The sequence below is a fragment of the Eulemur rufifrons genome, chromosome 17 (genome assembly GCF_041146395.1).
Source record: "Eulemur rufifrons isolate Redbay chromosome 17, OSU_ERuf_1, whole genome shotgun sequence".
Classification (NCBI taxonomy): Eukaryota; Metazoa; Chordata; class Mammalia; order Primates; family Lemuridae; genus Eulemur; species Eulemur rufifrons.
This window is the reverse complement of record NC_090999.1, coordinates 45,599,522-45,621,219: the sequence shown is the minus strand read 5'-3', so window position 1 is coordinate 45,621,219 and position 21,698 is coordinate 45,599,522. Positions and strand designations below refer to the sequence as shown.

Below are 21,698 nucleotides of genomic sequence, written 5' to 3'. Positions count from 1 at the left end.
GAGAATGGCATCTGAAAAAAACCAAGATGGTGACAAGAATCTCAAAACCTGATAATTTTGTGAGGTCATCCTATTGTCTCAGGAAGAAGGAGGACAAGAAAGAGGGACTATGAAGAATTAATTTTCCACTTACAGTAGCACTTGCTTAGGAACTATTGAAACTTGTTTCATTGCCATGGCTCTAACTAGCTGAAGCTGATAAAATACCATGAACTTTGGCCCTAGAATGCCAGGCTTTTACCAAACCTAACTGAAGACTCCTTTCTGACTGTTGCACAATGGAACTTCTTTTAATCAAGTAGTTTTCAACTGGGGAACATTTTGTTCCACAGGGGACATTTGGCAAGGTCTGGACGATGCTCCTGGCATCTAGTGGGTAGAGACGACATGGTGCTAAACATCTTAAAATGCACAAGACATCCCCCTCAACTCCATTCCACCCCACCATACACATAAAGAATTATCCAGCCCAAAATATTAGTAGTACTGATAGTACCAAACTTGAGAAATCCTGTTATGTACATACTGATACATAAACTCATTTTTATTCAGAATGTTAGTTTTCAGTGCTTAATGGATCACCTCTTCTTTTTATAACACTTGAAAACTTCTGACTTTTCTCCTTAGTGAACTGCTTAATGTTCCCTCTCCTGACCAAGTTAATAGTGCCAATTACATACCAAGCTAAGGATACAGCTCTGAACAATACAGATGAGATCCCTGCTCTCATAAAACTTACACTACAGTAGAAAAGAAGTTAAACAAGTAAATAAGTAAAATGAACAAATCAGATAGTACTAAGTGGTAGGCAGAGAATTAAAAGAAATTGATACAAATAGAATGACTTGGTACCTACTTTAGACTTGGTGGTCAGGAATTGTCTCTTTAAGGAGGTGATGTTTAAGCTGAGGCTTAAAAATAAGAAGGAGAACATTCCTGGTAAAGGAAATAGTCTGTGTAAAACCCAGGATAGGAATGAGCTTGTCATACTCAGAAAAGCCAGAGTGGCTAGAGTGATAGACAGGGAGTAGTAGATTGAAGAAGTTGGGAAGGGTAAGATTATACAAGTCCTTGTAAACCAAGGTAAGGAGTCTGGGCCATAATAAGTGCCAAGGAGGGTTGGAGGGTTTAAGCCAGGGTCGTGACATGATCTGATTAATCTTTCAATAACATTACCTTAGTCACTATGGAAAGAATGTATGGGGTGAGGAGGATGAAGAGGAAGTGGGAGAAGAGAAGCAAGGGGGCAGGCATGGGGCTATTGTAGGAGGCCAGGCAAAATATGCTGGCTTGGATGGTACTAGTAGAGATGGACAGAAAGTGGTGGGCTCAGCATATATTTTGGAAGTAAAGTTGCTAGGTTTAGTGGCTTGCATGCTTGGAGTGAGAGAAATAAGGATCAAGGATGACTTAAGGATCAAGGATGACTCCTGGGTTTTGGTTTGAGTAACTGAAATAGAGAAAACCAGCTTTTAGGGTGTAGCACTTTTTGTTTGGGCTACTAAGAATTCTGCTCCATTTGGAATGCTTAGAAGTATACAAGAGGAAAGGTCCAGGAGGCAGAGGTCAGGGTGGGAGTTGTAGTTTCCTTTTGCTGTAGATGGTATTTAAAGCCTGACACAGATAAGATCATCTAGGGAAGAAACAAACAAAAGAGTAGATGTGCAGAAGCAAGCCGTGGGGCAGTTCATGTTTAAAGATAGAGCAGAGGAGGAAAAAACAGCTAAGGATATTGGGCAAGAACACCAGAGAGGTAGGAGACCAGATCATGGTGTCTCAGAAAACAGAAAGCAGTGTTTCTGCAGGGCGCGGTGGCTCACACCTATAATCCTAGCACTCTGGGAGGCCGAGGCGGGAGGATCGCTCGAGGTCAGGAGTTCGAGATCAGCCTGAGCAAGAGTGAGACCCCATCTCTACTAAAAATAGAAATAAATTATTTGTACAACTAAAAATACACATAGAAAAAAATCAGCTGGGCATGGTGGCACATGCCTGTAGTCCCAGCTACTTGGGAGGCTGAGGCAGGAGGATTGCTTGTGCCTAGGAGTTTGAGGTTGCTGTGAGCTAGGCTGACGCCACGGCACTCTAGCCTGGGCAACAGAGTGAGACTCTGTCTCAAAAAAAAAAAAAAAAAAAAAAAAGAAAGCAGTGTTTCACAGAAGAACAGTGGTTTAACATGCAGATTGAATACACACGTGTATCTCTGTTACTTCCGCAAGCCCTGCCAAAATAACAGTAAAGGGATTTTTGAAAAAAATGCATAAGCCCTCAAGGATGGGTGAGGAGACAATAATGACAACATTTTATTTTTTTTTTTTCTTTTTCTTTTTTTTTTATTTTCTTCTTTTCTTGGTCCCTATGTATGCTTGGAATTGACAACATTTTAGAAACATAAAAGCACTTTAAAGAGTGATAATCAAAACAGCAAAGAAAGTTGAAATCTAAACTGGAAGTGGAAAGCTAAGAAGCAAGTTGATTCACACTATAGCACTCCAGCAAGTCTCAGGAGTTGGAGGATCCAGGAACCCATGCAATTGATGGTAAAAGTGGAGCTGAAATCAGGATTGGTTGATTCCCTCCAGCACAACTGAGTGCAGTGAGAGTGCAGCCTCTACCTGCTCCTGGCAGATGACTGGAGGTTTATGTTCTGGAGTGGCTGAACTAAAGAGATTTTGAATTTTAGGAGACCAGGCAAGCTGAGGGGAGATGAAGTGAAATTCTGTGTACCAAACGGTGAGATCTCCAGTCTCTTTCTCCGACCTAGTCTCCCAAATGGTAGCAACTGGACTTATACCTTTCTAAATGAGACAAGAATATGCCTCTCTGGAGAATGGATCAACCCGAGAAAAAAGTTCTGAAAATATTGATGATTAGGAAGGATCCCCAATGGAATGACTAGGTCACCACTTGGTGACCCTTATAGTGAAGCTCACTGCTTGACATGCTTGCACACCGACACAGAGCTGCTGCTGCTGCTGCTGCTTTTTTTTTTTTTAGAGACAGGGTCTCTCTCTGTTGACCAGGCTGGAATGCAGTGGTGCAATCATAGCTTATTGTAATCTCAAACTGTTGGTCTCAAGTGATCCTCCTGCCTCAGCCTCCCGAGCATCTGGTACTATCAGCATGTGCCACCATGCCAGGCTGATTTTTTTTTTTTTTTTTTTTTTGAGACAGAGTCTCACTCTGTTGCCCAGGTTAGAGTGAGTGCCGTGGCGTCAGCCTAGCTCACAGCAACCTCAAACTCCTGAGCTCAAGCGATCCTCCTGCCTCAGCCTCCCGAGTAGTTGGGACTACAGGCATGCACCACCATGCCCGGCTAATTTTTTCTATATATATTTTTAGCTGTCCATATAATTTCTTTCTATTTTTAGTAGAGATGGGGTCTCGCTCTTGCTCAGGCTGGTCTCGAACTCCTGAGCTCAAACGATCCGCCCACCTCGGCCTCCCAGAGTGCTAGGATTACAGGCGTGAGCCACCTGGCCCGGCCCTAAATAACTTTTTAAAAGAGCTCTGGGATAGGAGAAATGAAAACTACAATAGCAGATTTGGAAGATTAAGTTGAGGAAATCTCCCAGAATGAAAGAAAAAAAGACGGAGCTAGATTACAGGAAAGATAAGAAAATTTGGTGATCGTTCCCCAAGGTCTGATATACAACTACTAGGAGTTCCGGAAGAAAAGATCAGAGAAAATGCAGGGAGGAAATTATTAAAGATATAACTTCCCAGACCTGAAGGAAAACTTCCCAGACCTGAGTTTCTTAAGTCCATGTTTTGAGTGCCCTGTACAATAAGTGAACAAAAGACTTATCCCATGGCACACCATGTTGGCATATAACATTAAGAATAAAGGGAAGACCCTAAAAAGAAACAAAATCAGATAGCATATAAAGGATCAAGAATCAGAATGAGGCTGGGCTAGGTGGCTCTCACCTGTAATCCTAGCACTCTAGGAGGCCAAGGAAGGAGGATCGCTTGAGCTCAGGAGTTCAGAGACCAGCCTGAGCAAGAACGAGACCCTGTGTCTACTAAAAAATAGAAAAAAAATTAGCCAGGCAACTAAAAATAGAAAAAATTAGCTTGTCATGGTGGTGCATGCCTGTAGTCCCAGCTCCTTGGGGGCTGAAGCAGGAGGATCGCTTGAGCCCTGGAGTTTGAGGTTGCCGTGAGCTAGGCTGATGCCACGGCATTCTAGCCCGGGCAACAGAGTGAGACTCTTGATAGGTAGATAGCGAGGGATTCCGGGTCTCCTAAGGACGAAAGTGGGTGCTATTACTCTCATCTTTGTCCCACCCAACCCTAATCTTGCCCTGAGCTACTGCCATACCTGGGGGAGGAGGAATACCCTACAAATCTGCCAATCAGAACTTAGTGCACCAGCTGCAAAAGAATGCAGAGGACTCTCTAGCCCACAGGCCAAGCAGCATAGGTACCATAGAGTCTGGAAATTGACCTAGAACAACCCACATGTGTAGTAATGCAACTTCCAACTGTCCAATCAAAGTGGTTCCGTGATGACATGTGAGCCCCTAGGGAGGTCCCAATCAGGCACTGTTAAAATAAGATGCAGACCACAACCAAGCCTTTCTGTGCCCTTCCTTTTGCTCTCTCTTTGCTGTGACAATGGGTCCGGTCATCATCTGTGGTGTATGTATCATGCTCTGTAAGCCTGTATCTTGCTCTTGCCCCATAATTCTATCTTTCTCTCTCCAATAAGCCTCATTTTCCTGCTTGCCTTACTTTGGTATGTCTGGGCATTCTTCGGCCATGAACACACTAAGAACCGACATTTCAGGCTAAATCCTGACACTCTGTCGCAAAAAATAAAAAAAGAATCAGAATGAAATTGGGTTTTCACAGCAATGTTGAAAGCTGGAAGATCCTGAGGGAAACTGACTTTCAATCTAATTCTATACTGAGCCAAACCATCCACAACTATGAGGTATAATAAAGGCATGTTCAGATTTGCAAAGTTTAAAAACATTATCTCCCACATACCCTTTCTTAGGAAGTTATTGTAATGTGTCATCTACCAAAATAAGGATGAAAAAAACCCAGGAAGATAAGGGATCTACAAAACAGTAATTGCAACATAGGAGAAAGGCAAATTCTCAAGACTTAAAGATCACCACTCCCTGTCCTGTGAGTTAAATGATGGCATGAAGTGGAGGCAGATAAAAGGAAATGAAGAAGAGAGAGGGTAAGAAGAGGAGGCCCAAAAGAAAAGTGATGGAGAATAAAAGGGCCCTTCACTAGTCCTGGAAATGCAAGTAAGAGTTCTCTTCCACAGCCCACTCCCAGTGTATCTGAGGTTATGTAACAGAAGAAATGGCTTGGAAAAAAGGCAAAAATGTTTTATGTCTCTTTAAAATATCCCCCAGTCCTTTTGGAGAACTAGGACCTGCATCACTGCCTCTGGCCAGTGGTCCAGAAGGGCAAGAGAGTGTCCTTTGTTCTTAGGGCCACAGAAGATGGGATTAATTCAGATGGAGGTCACGAGATTATTTTAGCTGAAGATGGGTTTGATCAGAACCTTTAAAAGCTCTGTACTTCTGCTCAGAAGCAGAATGTTGGTACTTTGAGACAAGAATCTGCCAACCTCCTCATTTGCTGGCAAATTAATAAACTATTTCCTTCTCCCCAAATTATTAATATTTGTCCCTGTTCTTCTGATGCAGCCTCGGGGACAAGTGCAGAACTTTTGGTAACAGTTACTCTGTCTGCATAGTGAGTAGTCTTTCTAGAAGGCTGAGTAGCATGAGGTTCTAAGACTGGGGCTGAGTACAAGGGGTACAGTATCAGAGCAGAGACTTGCAATACAATTTAACAGTGTTACATTGGTGCCCAGCTGTGCTTCAGTCTGCTGTGTGGTGGGGTCAGGAGTGGAAATAGATGAATGATGCCATCAACCACTTAAAAACTGTGGTGCCCATAGCTATGGAACGTGAAGCTCAGAGTTTAAACAGTCTTGTCATGTAGCCAGGATATGGATGAGCCAAGTTTCATAATCATAGCTAAATCCACTGATTTTTCTAATTATGAATATATGCTCTCTCCATAAAGTTTTTTCTAATCTTCCACGAGAAGGGGTTCTTGCCCTCTTCTAAATATAGAGCAATATTACTTTTGCCTTTCTCCCAGCATGCATCTCTCATGCTCTATATTTTACATATTTTTTTCACATAAAAGATCTCATATATTACTGAACCAGCTTACTAGTGCAGAGCACATAAACAAAGAGAAAACCAATGAAATGTGTCCAACTGTCCAGATAGTGGTGACATTTTCAGCTTAATACAGTAAGATGATAGTGACCTTGCTACAGGATAAATATGTATGCCATCTCATGTGCAATTCCTTACAGACCCAGCTTGGTTCTTCTCCAATGTCTCCTCTTGGAATTTTACCTGATCTTATTACTAGTTTTCATCTGACTCCACTAGGGAATGAAATGATTTTACCTTTGTTTCTTGGCCAGGAATTGCTTGTTCCTGAAAGTCTTGTCAGAAGACATGGCAGGAAACAGTCAACCACACATGCCAAGATGGCAGAGAAAGGGAGAGTCTATATTGTACATATTTTTGTACGCTCACTAAACAAGTGCTTGCTTTTGAGGTCAGAAACCATAAAATACCTCTTTTGTATCATACACTGCTTTAAACATATTCTGCCTGACTCCTATAACAAATGAGGAGAAAAAAACATATTAGGCCTTTAATGTTGACTAAATAGGTACTTTTAACAAAACAGTCCCCATAGGTTAATTTAGGACTATTCCCTTGATTTCATAGGACTGCAAGGGATCTACCTCATATTCACTGAATCCAAGCCCTATGATTTAAAATCGGAGAATAAGCAACTGGCCTTTTTTTTTTCTTCAACTTGGAAGAAAAGCAATTGGCCTTTAGATCACAACCATGGTGGAGAATCTGATTCCTAGGCTAGCCCATCCCACTATACCAGTTTGCAATCTTTCGTATTAGGCATTCGTATCCTACTGCTACGGAAAATTGAGGCAACCAAAAATGGGAAAGCCTCCTTGAAGTAAGGCATTTGTAAGGTATAAATCAGTATAACTTACTGGAAGCTTTTTACAGGGCTAGACAATTAATCTGAATGATTACCTGACAGACCTATGGTTAAGTTGTACCTATCTGTTAAAGAGAGGGAGAGTAACAGATATTTAGCCTGGTATTTGAATACCTTCAAAGCCCTGATCCTAGTCTTCCTCAATCATAGGCCTACTATACTGCTACTATAATCCCATACCTGAAAGCCAGGATTATGCAAAACTGAAGCACCAATGAGTTTACACAGTTCACTCCAGGTGGAATGAATCCCCTTGCCATCATACTTCCAGAGCTCACTGTCCCTTAGGTCTATCCAGTGCCACTTCCTTTGTGAAGCCTTGACCTCTTCCCTTCAGCTAAAAGTAACCTACACATTCTGAACTTTGCTAACCACTTAGGGCACCAAATCTCTCTAAATCTTTAATTATAGCTATTTACATGTCTTCTCTTCCCTGCTATAAGCATATTGAAGACAGGGTTTGTGTCAGATTCATCATTCTTTTTTTTTTTTTTGAGACAGAGTCTTGATCTGTTGCCAGGGCTAGAGTGCCATGGCATCAGCCTAGCTCACAGCAACCTCCAACTCCTGGGCTCAAGGTATCCTCCTGCCTCAGCCTCCCGAGTAGCTGGGACTACAGGCATGCACCACTATGCCCAGCTAATTTTTTCCATTTTTTTTTTTTTTTTTCAGTTGCCTGGATAATTTCTTTCTATGTTTTAGTAGAGACAGACTCTCGCTTTTGCTGAGGCTGGTCTCGAACTCCTGACCTCAAGCGATCCTCCCACCTCTGCCTCCCAGAGTGCTAGGATTACAGGCCTGAGCCACCACATCCTTTTTACTTTAAACAGCAAACTTAACAAGTAAGAGCCAATGAATATGTTACCTAGTTCAAATCACCATTCTCTCTCACCTGGGCTTTAGCAAAAGCCTTCCAACTGATCTCTGTATTCCACCCTCAATTTCCTCTCCTGATTCTTTTGAAACATATTGGCCTCATTAGGGGCAGGACTTTCTAGTAATGAACTATAGAAATGATCCCTGAAAGTACAGTCCTTTTATTTTATTTTATTTTAGAGACAGCATACCCTGAAAGTATAGTCTTAAATGAGTTTTTTTTAATGTTTTCCAAGCCATAAATAAACTATTGCATTATTTTCTTAAGCAGGCTTTCCCGGCCGGGCGTGGTGGCTCACGCCTGTAATCCTAGCACTCTGGGAGGCCGAGGTGGGCGGCTCGTTTGAGCTCAGGAGTTCGAGACCAGCCTGAGCAAGAGCGAGACCCCATCTCTACTAAAAATAGAAAGAAATTATATGGACAGCTAAAAATATATATAGAAAAAATTAGCCGGGCGTGGTGGTGCATGCCTGTAATCCCAGCTACTCGGGAGGCTGAGACAGGAGGATCGCTTGAGCTCAGGAGTTTGAGGTTGCTGTGAGCTAGGCTGACGCCACGGCACTCACTCTAGCCTGGGCAACAGAGTGAGACTCTGTCTCAAAAAAAAAAAAAAAAAAAAAAAAAGCAGGCTTTCCATAACTGTATGAATATTGACAAATCTATGTACTATACCTTGTTGCAGGGAGAAACCTCTTTGGACTTTAAATTCAAATGAAAAATTGCCATAAATTGGAACAATACGTATCTGAAAGAATCTAGTTGACTATACAATAGATGCTCCAGGAAGAAATGCAACTCTGCTGATACTGAGTTTAGCGTACTGAGACCCATACTGGACTTGTGACCTACAGAACCGTAAGATAATAAAGTTGTGTTTAAGCCACTAAGTTTGTGGTAATTTGTTAACAACAGCAATAGAAAATACAAACCACTTTCTGTGCTCTATCACTATAGTCTTATCTGTTCTTAGATTTCATATAAATGAAATCGTACCATATGAACTCTTTTGTGTCTGTCTTCTTTCATTTAATATAACGTTTTGAGGTTCATCTGTATTGTATGTAGCAATAATTTTATTTTTTACTGTTATTTCATTATGAATACACCACAATTTATTTAGGCATTCTCTTATTGATGGACACTTGGGTTGTTTCCAGTTTTTTGCTATTATGAATAAGTACATTCTTTTACAAGTCTTTTTGTAAATACATGCTTCCGTTTATCTTGGGTAAACACTTAAGAGTGAAAATGCTGGGTCATAGGGTGGATGTATGTTTAACTTTAGCAGCGTGTGAGTTCCAGTTGCTTCATATCCTCACTTCATAAGCACTTAAGATTTGTATATTTTCCAGCCAGGGCAACATAGTAAGACTCCACCTCTACAAAAAAAAAAAAAAAAAAAAAATAGCTGGGTGTGGTGGTTGGTGCTTGTAATCCTAGCTACTTAATTGGGAGGCTGGAACAGGAACATCACTTGAGCCCAGGAGTTTGAGGTGGTAGTGAGTCATGATTGTGCCACTGTACTGCAGCCTGGGCAACAGAGTGAGACCCTGCCCCTAAAAAAGGAAAAAAAAAAAAAAAATCTGTATATTTTGAATGTATCTCAACCTCAATAAAAATATCAGAAAACGTAACAGTACAGTATGTTTCTATATGCTGAGAATATAGTAACCATCTTTGGGCATCTGTATCAGGAATTGTGTTGTGGACACAAGAACAAGAAAGAAAAGTTTGATAATTTAAAATTTTAATTTAATTCAATTATATAATTTACTAGAAGATTTTCTGGAAAATCAATCTAAAATGAAATGAACATTAGTGGCTTTATAAGGGAACTCAGTTCAGCATCTATGTATAATCTCCCTGCATATTTAATTTGCTACCAATTAAGGCCATAAGAAATGTTTGCCTATTTCCATTTTAAAATATCTAACATTGCTGGTGGGAGGGTAAACTGTTAAAATCTCTACTGAGTACAATTTAGCAATATTTTTCAACTTATAAATGTTCTAAACCCTTTGACTCTTCCACTTTTAGGAATTTATCCTATTTATTTGCAGATATGCAGTGTCTGTACAAGGCCACTCATGTTAGCATTGTCTACAATAGCAAAAGATTAGAATCCACTTAAAGAAATTCATCAATAGGGTTGCTATATGCTGAAAGCAATGGGCCTTGCCAAAAAAAGAAAAAAATAGGGTTACTAGGTAGCTAAAAAAGAATGAGGATGCTTTTTAATGTTTCAGTTATGGAAGAATTTCTGTGTGAAAAATAATACATATATTTGCTTATATATACATAAAATACCTGAGAAAACATACTAAAAACTGACAAGAATGAGTTTCTAGAGAGGAGAGCTGTGTATCTGTGTTACAGAGTATCATTGACTTTTTTGAACTTTGGATTGTGTGACCATTAACTAGTAAAAATATGCATCTCTGCATTAATAAGTAGACATTTTAGGGGAGAATCATAATCTAAATTTAAAGTAAAACCAGAATCCTTTGATCAGAGATAATCTAATTATGTAGCTTCATTGTTTTCTGATGAAATCAGAAAAGTTTAAAGTTTGATCAGTTATTATATTAAAGGAGCAATAAATATTATAAAAGATGTAAAGTTTATTTTTTTCCCCTTTTGAGACAGGGTCTTGTTATGTCGCCGATGTTGGTCTCAAACTCCTCAAGCAATCTTCCCACCTTGGCCTCCCAAAGTGTTGGGATTACAGGTGTGGCCCTACCAAGTTTATTTTATTTATTTATTTTTTTTTGAGACAGAGTCTCACTCTGTTGCCCAGGCTAGAGTGAGTGCCGTGGCGTCAGCCTAGCTCACAGCAACCTCAAACTCCTGGGCTCAGGCGATCCTCCTGCCTCAGCCTCCCAAGTAGCTGGGACTACAGGCATGTGCCACCATGCCCGGCTAATTTTTTCTATATATATATATTTTTTAGCTGTCTATATAATTTCTTTCTATTTTTAGTAGAGATGGGGTCTCGCTCTTGCTCAGGCTGGTCTCGAACTCCTGAGCTCAAACGATCTGCCCACCTCGGCCTCCCAGAGTGCTAGGATTACAGGCGTGAGCCACCACGCCCGGCCCCAAGTTTATTTTAAATGTAAATCATGACTCTCAAATTGATAACAAAGGAAACTAATAGAGGGCCGGGCGCGGTGGCTCACGCCTGTAATCCTAGCACTCTGGGAGGCCGAGGTGGGCGGATCGTTTGAGCTCAGGAGTTCGAGACCAGCCTGAGCAAGAGCGAGACCCCATCTCTACTAAAAATAGAAAGAAATTATATGGACAGCTAAAAATATATATAGAAAAAATTAGCCGGGCATGGTGGCGCATGCCTGTAGTCCCAGCTACTCGGGAGGCTGAGACAGGAGGATCCCTTGAGCTCAGGAGTTTGAGGTTGCTGTGAGCTAGGCTGATGCCACGGCACTCACTCTAGCCTGGGCAACAGAGTGAGACTCTGTCTCAAAAAAAAAAAAAAAAAAAAAAAAAAAAAAAAAAAAAAAAAAACAAAGGAAACTAATAGAGAGAAAGGGAAGAAAAAGAATAGGTACGATAAACAGCCACTTATAGGGCAAATAGACTATTTGTGGTTGTCCGGTTAATTTCTTTCTATTTTTTAGTAGAGATGGGGTGTCTCACTCTTGCTCAGGCTGGTCTCAAACTCCTGACTTCAAGCGATCCTCCCGCCTCGGCCTCCCAGATGCTAGGATTATAGGCGTGAATCACTGCGCTCAGCCTGTTTTGACTATTATTTTAAACTTATTTATATACTAAACATCTAATCTCTTGAGATGCTGATTTTTAGAAAAAAGAGAAAAATTAATTAACAGCTACCTTTGAAATCAGGCTTAAAATAATAAAAATTCCTCAACTTTATTTGGCCCCTTTCAGCTTTCAGTTCATTTTCACATACCTAATTCCTTTTTTTTTCCTCTTTTACCCTTGCCACATCTGTATGAACATAATTCCTTTTGGTCCCCAACCCTGTTAAGTTGATTTGAGCAGATTTTATTGATTTTATGTGTAAGAAAAAAAAAATATCCAGAGAGGTTGATTTGCCTAAAGTTGTGTGGTTTGTATGAGCTGAAGCACAGTACCCTGGTGTTTTCAATACTAGAGTTTCCCTGCTTTCCACTTGTACCCCCTTAACCTTCAGCCCCTTCCTTTTCTCTCACAATTTTTTTTCTGTTTATATAACTTCTAAGGGAAATGACAATTTTAATATTGGTATATTTATTATACCTTGCTATCTACTTAAAACAAATTTTACTGTATAAAAATTGCATTAAAACATCAATATGCAGTTATTTTCCCACCACTCAGAATTTTTAATATATATTGAAGATTCTGGACCAAAAAATGTGCAAAGACAAGAAATATCAAAATAACTTACAACAAATTTCTAAAACCCCTCGCATATTAAAATTGGTATGACAAAAATATGATTTACAATACATGTTTGCCATTATTATATAGATAAGAAAATAGTAACCATACTAAATTCAACCTACTTATCAAAATTCTTAGTATAAGAATGAAAATATTCAGATGTTTATATAGAAAGATAGGTATTCAAAAGTTTCTTTTGGACAACATTCTTTGGTGTTCATAAAACTGCATATATTATTATATATCTATCATAAAGTCTTTTTAGACTACACATCCAGTTAAAATTGGAAATGAAAAAATATACATTACGTATTACTACAGAAAGTAGTTATAGGGTATTTTGATTTCACGGTGCCCAAATGTTTATGGACAAATTTTATTTATTAAACCTTGATATAGTTACCTACTTTTTGATAATTCTTATATATGTTCTAGAAATTAGGAAAAACGTTACATCCATAGGCAGCGAATTTAACTCTGAGTTCATAATTGTTTATGATTCTCTTAACTGGCTGGTCCACAACATATGGAGCTAAATGAAAAGATGAAAAGCCTTGCACTGCTTAGATACCAGCTGGATAAGCAGCTTGGAATGCCAAATGTATAACAAGAAATGGAATATTCTAATTTGGAGGCAGATGACAAGTGAATGAATAACATGGACACAATTTAGTATGAGTTCTTTACCCTAATAAATTAATTATTCACTTGCAAATATTACCAAAAGTAAAAAAATTTATTTTACAGAGTGGTTGATTTTCATAATACATCAAAACGGTAATGTTATACTTTCCTATTCTCACTCATCTCATTCCAGTGGTTGAAGTTTCTCCCAAATAATTTAGTTTACATTTAAAGTGGCAATACAGATTTTACTTAATGGACTTAAGTTATAATTAGAAACCAGTTTATATACAGAAAATCCATAAATATAGAACTTTTATTCCTATTTTATCCTTAGGCTATGCAAAAAATCGACTAAAAATTTCTTGTTGAGATCTTTGTAATAAACATGTAAATACATATTTACAATGAAGATGCTTTCTCATAGAAAGTAAACAAACAGAAATAATTTTGGTCTTCACTAGAATCCATCATTATGTCTCCATTTTTGAAGATGATGTGATACCTTATGTTTGCTCAAATTTTAAGATTCTTTTATACACATAATCCAAACATTAATAATTATTTTACTTATATAATTAACACTTCATTCTGTATTTAAATTTCCTTTAAGAAAGATTCCTTGATCTGATCTTAGAGAGTTTTAAAAGTTCCTGTACAATTATGTGCAATTTTCATCCTTCTGGAAGTATTACAAATACTGAGTTCTTTAATCGTCATTGTTCGTACCCCAGGGGTAATTCTTGAGTTATCTCACATGATGTAAGTACCATCTTTGCAATATTTCATAGACTCCATTTGTTTTGTCATAGCCAGAACATCATGAAATCCAGTACTTAGTCCAGACATATGTTGAAAGTATGCCTCTTTTTCCACTTGAATTGTTAAATTGTTTACTCCAGCATCTTTAAGTATTCCTGTAACCTGTTATAAAAATCCAGATATTTTAAAGCATTTAAATAATGCATGTAGTACACCTGTATTAATATGTCTTAAATAACTGATACAGGCTGAGTGAGTATCCCTAATCTGAAAATCTGAAATCTAATATGCTCCCAAATCTGAAACTTTTTGAGTGCCAACATGACATTCAAAGGAAATGGTCATTGGAGCATTTTGGATTTCTGGATTAGGGACACTCAACTGGTAAGTATAATGCAAATATTACAAAATCTGAAAAAAAAATTGAAATTCAAAACCCTTCTGGTCCCAAGCATTTTGGATACTGAACCTGTATCATATTTTTTATGGTTATAGATAGCCCAAGATAAATCCTCAAAGTAATGTTTATTATTTAATCAAAATATTGGAATGTTTAGAAGGTCAGTAAATTACTGACAACATTCACAGTAGAAAAGGAAAACAGCTATTGTTTCCAATTTGGTTCACCTAGAATAGGGCTTTAAGAGCTCTTTTTATTTATTTATAGCAAGTAAAGGAACTATTTTGATTTCTATCTCCAAACATAGCATATACACTGCCAACTTTATTATTATTAATGTAGGGATATATTTATAGTAACTTACAATTTACTGGGAACCAAGATGGACCATAAATGAATTTTTTTATACTAACTTAAGCTTGTCCTCTAAATATGGAAGCGTGAATTTATTTTAGGATATAAAATGAATCTAGATGTAAAACATAAGTTATATTACCCTTGGACAGCTCAAAGATTGATACTTTTGAATAGTATATGACTACAGAGCCATATAACTTAGGATCTGTGCAATTTTATGTATGAATTACCCTCAGCTGAAATTACTTTAAAAACAAACAGATTATTACCTGCTGTACTATTCTTTGTTCCAACACATCAGATGTCACTTGTATATGAATTGTTCCTGCCACAACACTAGCAGAATGACGCCAAAAATGAGGGTCTCGGTATGATATTAATCCTTCAATTTTCTGTATCTGACAAATAAAAAGAAGAGGTGATATAAATGGTCTAATTAACTTAATGGAAATTCTTTCTGATAGAAAGTAAACACACAGATTCCTTGGTCCAGGAATGACTATTTAGCTGATTTAAAAAAGAAAAAAAAAATGAGCAGAGGCCAGGAGTAGGAAGGAATAGGAAAGGCACTAGTTTGAAGTAAAGGTGCCTAAAATATTCTGACCCATGAGTGATGCCAGGAAGGTAGCTCTGAATAGGAATGCAAATGAGAGTTACAGGGTCTTTATGCCCAAATTTGGTTTATGTGAACATTCACGCCCCTATTTTCACTGATATAACACAACTTTGCCTATTCTAAACATTATCTGGACATATCCAATATCCAATGAAGTACGTGGTTTCCTCTACACTGATACATACATACAAACATTATTTGTTATATTGAGGTAACACATTCAAAAGATACCCTCAATGTTCAATGAGAGAATTGGTTAAATAAATTACTGACTACCCCTACAATATAATACTATGCTGTCACTAAAAATGTATTAGAATATTTATCAATGTGACATAATTAAGTGGGAAAAACTTAATAAAACAGTGTAAAAGTTGCATTCAAGGTTTGCCTAGAAAAAAAATACAAAAAACCCCCACAACAGTATAAAAGTGTTTTTTAGCCACTTTTATTTTCAAAACATTTTTATATAGAAAAACAACTTGTGAAAATGTTTCCAGGTGGTAAAATTATATGTTTTTTTTTTTTTTTGTATTTTTCAGTTTTCTATAATGGATATATGTTATTTTTGGAATAAAAAACACTTTTTAAAAAGTAGAATGTAGTTTTCACTAATTATGTGAAGGTGAGAAAACATTACTAATTTTATTTATGGAAACAATGGGTTAAGTAAGATGCTATTGCTTTAATATTCAAGATGTCAACTTTTTATCAGCAGATCCCAATTACTTTAATATGATATGGCAAACTACAGGGTGAAAGATATTCTATTTTGTATTTTTCTAGGAATTGCCTTTTTCTATTTTCATTCTATTTTTCTATTCTCATTCTATTTTTCTATAAGATTGTCTTTCTTCTTCTTCTTTTTTTTTTTTTTTTGAGACAGAGTCTCGCTCTGTTGCCTGGGCTAGAGTGCCGTAGCATCAGCCTAGCTCACAGCAACCTCAAACTCCTGGGCTCAAGCAATCCTCCTGCCTCAGCCTCCAGAGTAGCCAGAATTATAGGCATGTGCCACCATGCCCGGCTAATTTTTTCTATATATATTTTTAGTTGTCCAGCTAATTTCTTCCTGTTTTTTTAGTAGAGACAGGGTCTCGCTCTTGCTCAGGCTGGTCTTGAACTCCTGAGCTCAAACAATCCGCCTGCCTCGGCCTTCCAGAGTGTTAGGATTACAGGCGTGAGCCACTGCGCCCGGCCCAAGATTGTCTTCTTCTTGATTTAAAAGATTATGGATAGTAAGCCTTACACTGTTTATATGTGTTACAAATATTTTCTCCTGGCTTTTGTAGTTTATATTTGTTGTTGAAATCTTTTATCAACTGGCAATTTTCAATTGGTAATATTTGTAGATTATTTTTCTTCCCTTTTTGGTTTCTGGTTCCACTTCAAGTATATTAAAAAGGCTTTCTCTACCTCTGTGATTATGAAAGTATTTTATAATTTTTTGTCATTTATATATTTAATTCACTGGAAATGTATTTTTTTTTTTTTTTTTTAAGAGATGCAGTCTTGCTATGTTGCCCAGGCTGGACTTGAACTCTTGGCTCTGGTGATCCTCCCTCCTCAGCCTCCTCAGTAGCTGGGCTGGGACTATAAGCATCTGCTACCGTGCCTGGCTTTTGGAAGTGTATTTTTATATGTTATGGTATAGAGATATTCTGGCTTTTCTTTTACACCAAGTGGTGATATAATCAACCCAAAGTTGGTTAATTAGGTCAATTAATCATTTCTCCTCACTGATCTGACATCTTTGCTATATACTGAATTCCATAAATTCCTGGGTCTGTTTCTGGACAACCTATTATTTAAAAAAAAATTGATTTATATGTTTATTCCTGTGCAAGGACCAAACTGTTAGTTTTATAAGTTAATTCTGTAACTTTATAATTGCAAAATAGGATCCCATTAATGAAAGCTATACATTTATGTATATTTTCTTGTTTATTCCTCAAGCACTACTTTTCCAAATAAGTTCCAAATAATACTGGATTATCTATGACCCCCCCAAAACAAAAACAAAAGAAAATCCCAATGAATTGAGATTTTTTGTTTGTTTGTTTTTGAGACAGGGTCTCGCTCTTTCACCTGGGCTAGAGTGCAGTGGCATCATCATAGCTCACTGCATCAAACTCTTGGGATTAAGCGATCCTCCTGCCTCAGCCTCCTGAGTAGCTGGAACTGCAGGTGAGTACCACCACATCCGGCTAATTTTTCTATTTTTTGTAGAGATGGGGGTCTCACTCTTGCTCAGCCTGGTTTTGAACTCCTGACCTCAAGCAATCCTCCCGCTTGGCCTCCCAAGGTGCTAGGATTACAGGCATGAGCCACTGTGCCTGGCTGAATTGAGATTTAAATAAATCAACATCTTTATGATACAGTCCTCTCATCTAAGAAAATGTCTCTCTCCATTTATTCAGTCCCTGTGTTATATCCTTTAAGTAAAACTGTATATTTTTCATTCATATCTTATACAGTTCTTGTTACGTCAACTTACTCAATTTTAATTTTTTTTTTTTTTTTTTTTTTTGAGACAGTCTTACTCTGTTGCCCGGGCTAGAGTGGCATGGCGTCAGCCTAGCTCACAGCAGCAACCTCAAACTCCTGGGCTCAAGCAATCCTTCTGCCTCAGCCTCCTGAGTAGCTGGGACTATAGGCATGCACCACCATGCCTGGCTAATTTTTTTCTATATATATTTTTAGCTGTCTAAATCATTTCTTTCTATTTTTAGTAGAGACAGGGTCTCGCTCTTGCTCAGGCTGTCATTTCTTTTTTTTCTAATTGGTAATACTTGCTCCAGAGACTTATTCAATTTTAATGCTATTTTAAAAGGAAAAAAATACTGAAGAGATTACATACAGTACCTTTTCTAAAGCAATATGTAGTTCTTTTTCATATTCTGATGGCAGTCTCAGAAGCAGAACCTGACAGGCATCTTTAATCAGTGGGACAACACTGAGAAATATTAATATAGCAATAAAAAGAGAACAGAGGGGATCAGCAATGAACCATCCAAACTGTTCTATAAGAATTGTGGATACAATCACACCAATACTGCCAAGTGTGTCTGCCAAAACATGTAGAAACACACCTACAAATAAAATATATAAAAACATTAAAAATTAAGACACATCTAATTTAGTTCTTTTATCTATTCTGTCAGTACCTACTATGCACTACACACTTTGCTAGTGGCCAGCACTTCAAAATGTCTAAAACGTGGTCACTGCTTTCAAGGAGTTCAGAGTATAGTGGTAAAAAGATAAAAACATGGGCACCTGCGACAGTGTGGTGAGTTTTATGGTGGTGCACTTTGCAAAGGCTTCCTAATCATGCTTGAGTCAAGTTTTGACATTACCCAAATTGCTTATATTAAATAATCAGGATAAACAATTCAACATAATAAGTGATTAATACTTCCTCCATATTTTTTATAGTGCGATAAAAATGCCAAAAAAGGAAAAGATTTCCTTGAAGGTTCATAGTGATACACTTTCAGTGTTTCCTTTGCAATTAATATTTTTTCAACAGTCACTATGAAAAGGACTCTATATTGAGATTTTAAAAATAAAATTAAAAAAATTAAAAAAATGAAAAGGACTCCATAATTACAATAATTTAACAATTGATATTTATGAACAAATGTATTTTCATTTAAAAATTTTTTTCAACACTGAGCTGAGTACTAAAAAAAGAAAAAAATTTTTATTTTAATGTGGTAAGAACAATTAACATGAGAACTATACTCTTATTAAATTTTTAAGTGTATAATATATACTATTGCTGACTATAGGTATAATGTTTTACAACAGCTTTCTGGAACTTATTCATCTTCTTAATTAAAACTTTATGCCTATTGATTAGTAAGCTCCATTTCTCCCTCCTTCTAGCACCATTATTCTACTCTTTGATTCTATGAATTTCATCCCATATAAATGAAATTAAGCAGTATTTGTCTTTCTGTGACTGGCTTAGTTCACTTAACATAATGTCCTCAGGTTAATTTATGTTGTTACATATTACAGAATTTCCTCCTTTTTAATGGCTGAATATTCTATTTTACATATATACAAACATGAGTATTTTCTACAACAGATGACTTCAGACCTTTCTTTTAGCCACAGATTGGTTTTTAAAAATCAAATCATACCAGAAGACCAATATTTAATACAAATAAACACGGAGTGTCAATTTAGAACACAGTTGAAAGGTAGGATAATGTTTGGCAAGAACTTACCCCTCATGTTAGCATTCATGCCTCCGCCTATGGATCCATGGCTGTGACCATGCCCATGGTCACTGTGTCCATGCATATGGTGTGAATGGCTGTGATCAGATGAGTGACAGCTTCCTTGAGAAGCTCCATGGTTATGGCTATGAGCATGGCTAAAGGCACAGATACCAATAAGGTTTACTATCAGCCCTCCAACTGAGACTGGCTAGCAAAAGGGAGAAAAGAAAACCTTTAAATTTGTAATTTTTAAATAAACTTATTTAAAAGTTATTATATGGCTATATATGTTTTTCTGTTTACAGTTTTGAAAGTATTTACAATAAAGTTCAATAAGTTCAAAATTTTAAAAATGTGAATCGTAGAATATTTTAGAAGAAACATTTTAACTTTCAAATATCAAACAAAATTGAAGGGTAGAGGAATTTGGACATACTCCAGTCAAGTGATTAAGAATGATATATACAGGGAGGCTGAGGCAGGAGGATTGCTTGAGCTCAGGAGTTTGAAACCAGCCTGAGCAAGAGCGAGACCCCATCTCTACTGAAAATAGAAAAAAAAAATTAGCCAGGCATGGTAGTGCCCTTGTAGTCCCAGCTACTTGGGAGGGTGAGGCAAGTGGATACCAGGAGTTTGAGGTTGCAGTAAGCTGCAAAACCACTAACAGAATCGTATTAAAAGACTATTTTGCAATTTGTTCTTCACTTAGTACATCTTGTAAATATTTTTCATGCAAGTATATACAAATATACTTCATTCTTTTTAATAGCTGTATAGTATTCTATTATATATTCTAGCTGTATATATATGATGATGCCACTGCACTCTACCTGGGGTGACAGAGTGAGACTTTGTCTCAAAACAAAACAAAACAAAACAAAAAGAATGATATATACTTGATTCATGGCTTATGTATAAATAAATGATACAAAGTTTTGTTTTGTTTATGTAAATAGTTTGAAAGTATTGCTTACTAGGACAAGTACACACTGTACCTTAAATCTTGTTTATATTACTAAGTAAATTTGAACAGTTTGTATAGCAATGATTATGATTTATTAATGTATGAATTCTAAATGCAGTCTTACTATATCTTAAATATAGTAAAATTTTCCAAAGTAAAAAATGTACAATGAAAAAGCAAATATATAATAGTAATCTCCCATTTTTGTCTTAACAAAGTTAATGAAATTATCTTGATTTAATGGTACCACAGTAATACTCCAAAGGATAAACAAAGTTACTTACCCTTATTAATATACACCTCTTAAAACCACTAATACAATCATGTTCTAATACTATTTTGCAATTTGTTTTTCACTTTATAGTATTATGCACAAAATATAATCGGAATATAGAGAAGGAGTATCTAACAAACTTTGAAGAGGGAGGGAGGGATTAAGGGAAAATATTCCACCAGAGGAGACATATAAGCAAAATTTTGAAGGAGGCTTAAGGGCAGAAGTGAGGGAAGGACATGACAACTACAAGGAATAGCATGTGTAAATTTTGGTGGTATAGAGAATACATTAAAATTCTTATAGTAGTAATAGAATGTATAGCCTTTAAAATTATAACTTTTTTCTGATTTTCTCTCTAACATTGTGCAAATTTACTCAAGTATTTAAAAACACATCTTTAAACAAAAACATTTAATAACCTGTATATTTTACAATGTTATCTAATATTCTGACTACTAAAATATTAGAGAAAAAGGATTGTTTGATTTCTTTTTATTTTTTAAAAAAACAAAAGAGTCTCACTCTGTTGCCCAGGCTGAAGTGCAGTGTCGAGATCATAGCTCACTGCAGTCTCAGACACCTGAGCTCAAGCGATCCTCCCACCTTAGCCTTCCAAGTAGTTGGGACTACAGGCCATGCCACTATGCCTGTCTGACTTTTAAAAACTTTTTATAGGGACAGGGTCTCGCTATGTTGCCCAGGATGGTCTAAAACTCTTGCCTCGGCCTCTCAAAGTGCTGGGATTACAAGCATATGCCACCACATCCTACACGTTTATTTTTGATACTTTTTTAGAGACAGGATCTCTTTATGTTGCCTAGGCTGGAGTGCAGTGGCTATTCACAGGTGGGTTCATAACACACTACAGCCTTAAACTCCTGGGCTCAAGAGATTTTCCTGCCTCAGCCTCCCGAGTAGCTGAGACTACAGATGTGTACCACTGGGCCTGGCTTCATCTTAACTAATTACATTCATAATGACCCTACTTCCAAATATTTATTTTTTGTAGAGATAGGGTCTTGCTATGTTGCCAGGCTTGTCTTGAATTCCTGGCCTCAAGTGATCCTTCTGCCTCAGCCTCCCAAAGTGTTAGGATTACAAGTGTG

The 21,698-nt window shown here is 37.2% G+C and overlaps 1 protein-coding gene and 2 pseudogenes across 1 annotated transcript in view; all 3 read right to left on the bottom strand.

Annotated features, from left to right (window-relative positions):
* Positions 1–6,355: 6,355 nt before the first annotated feature.
* On the bottom strand, positions 6,356–6,511 carry LOC138398341 (large ribosomal subunit protein eL39-like; annotated as a pseudogene).
* Positions 6,512–8,050: 1,539 nt separating this feature from the next.
* LOC138398455 (small nucleolar RNA U3) lies at positions 8,051–8,122 on the bottom strand (annotated as a pseudogene).
* A 4,159-nt stretch (positions 8,123–12,281) lies between these two features.
* Positions 12,282–21,698, bottom strand: part of SLC30A5 (solute carrier family 30 member 5) — a 31,545-nt gene continuing 22,128 nt past the window's right edge. Inside the window, exons 13-16 of the mRNA XM_069492858.1 lie at positions 19,358–19,559; positions 17,985–18,211; positions 14,776–14,904; positions 12,282–13,911 (exon numbers count right to left, since the gene is read on the bottom strand). Of these exons, the coding sequence (XP_069348959.1) occupies positions 13,741–13,911; positions 14,776–14,904; positions 17,985–18,211; positions 19,358–19,559 (729 nt within the window). The 3' untranslated portion in view covers positions 12,282–13,740. The remainder of the gene's footprint in view (positions 13,912–14,775; positions 14,905–17,984; positions 18,212–19,357; positions 19,560–21,698) is intronic.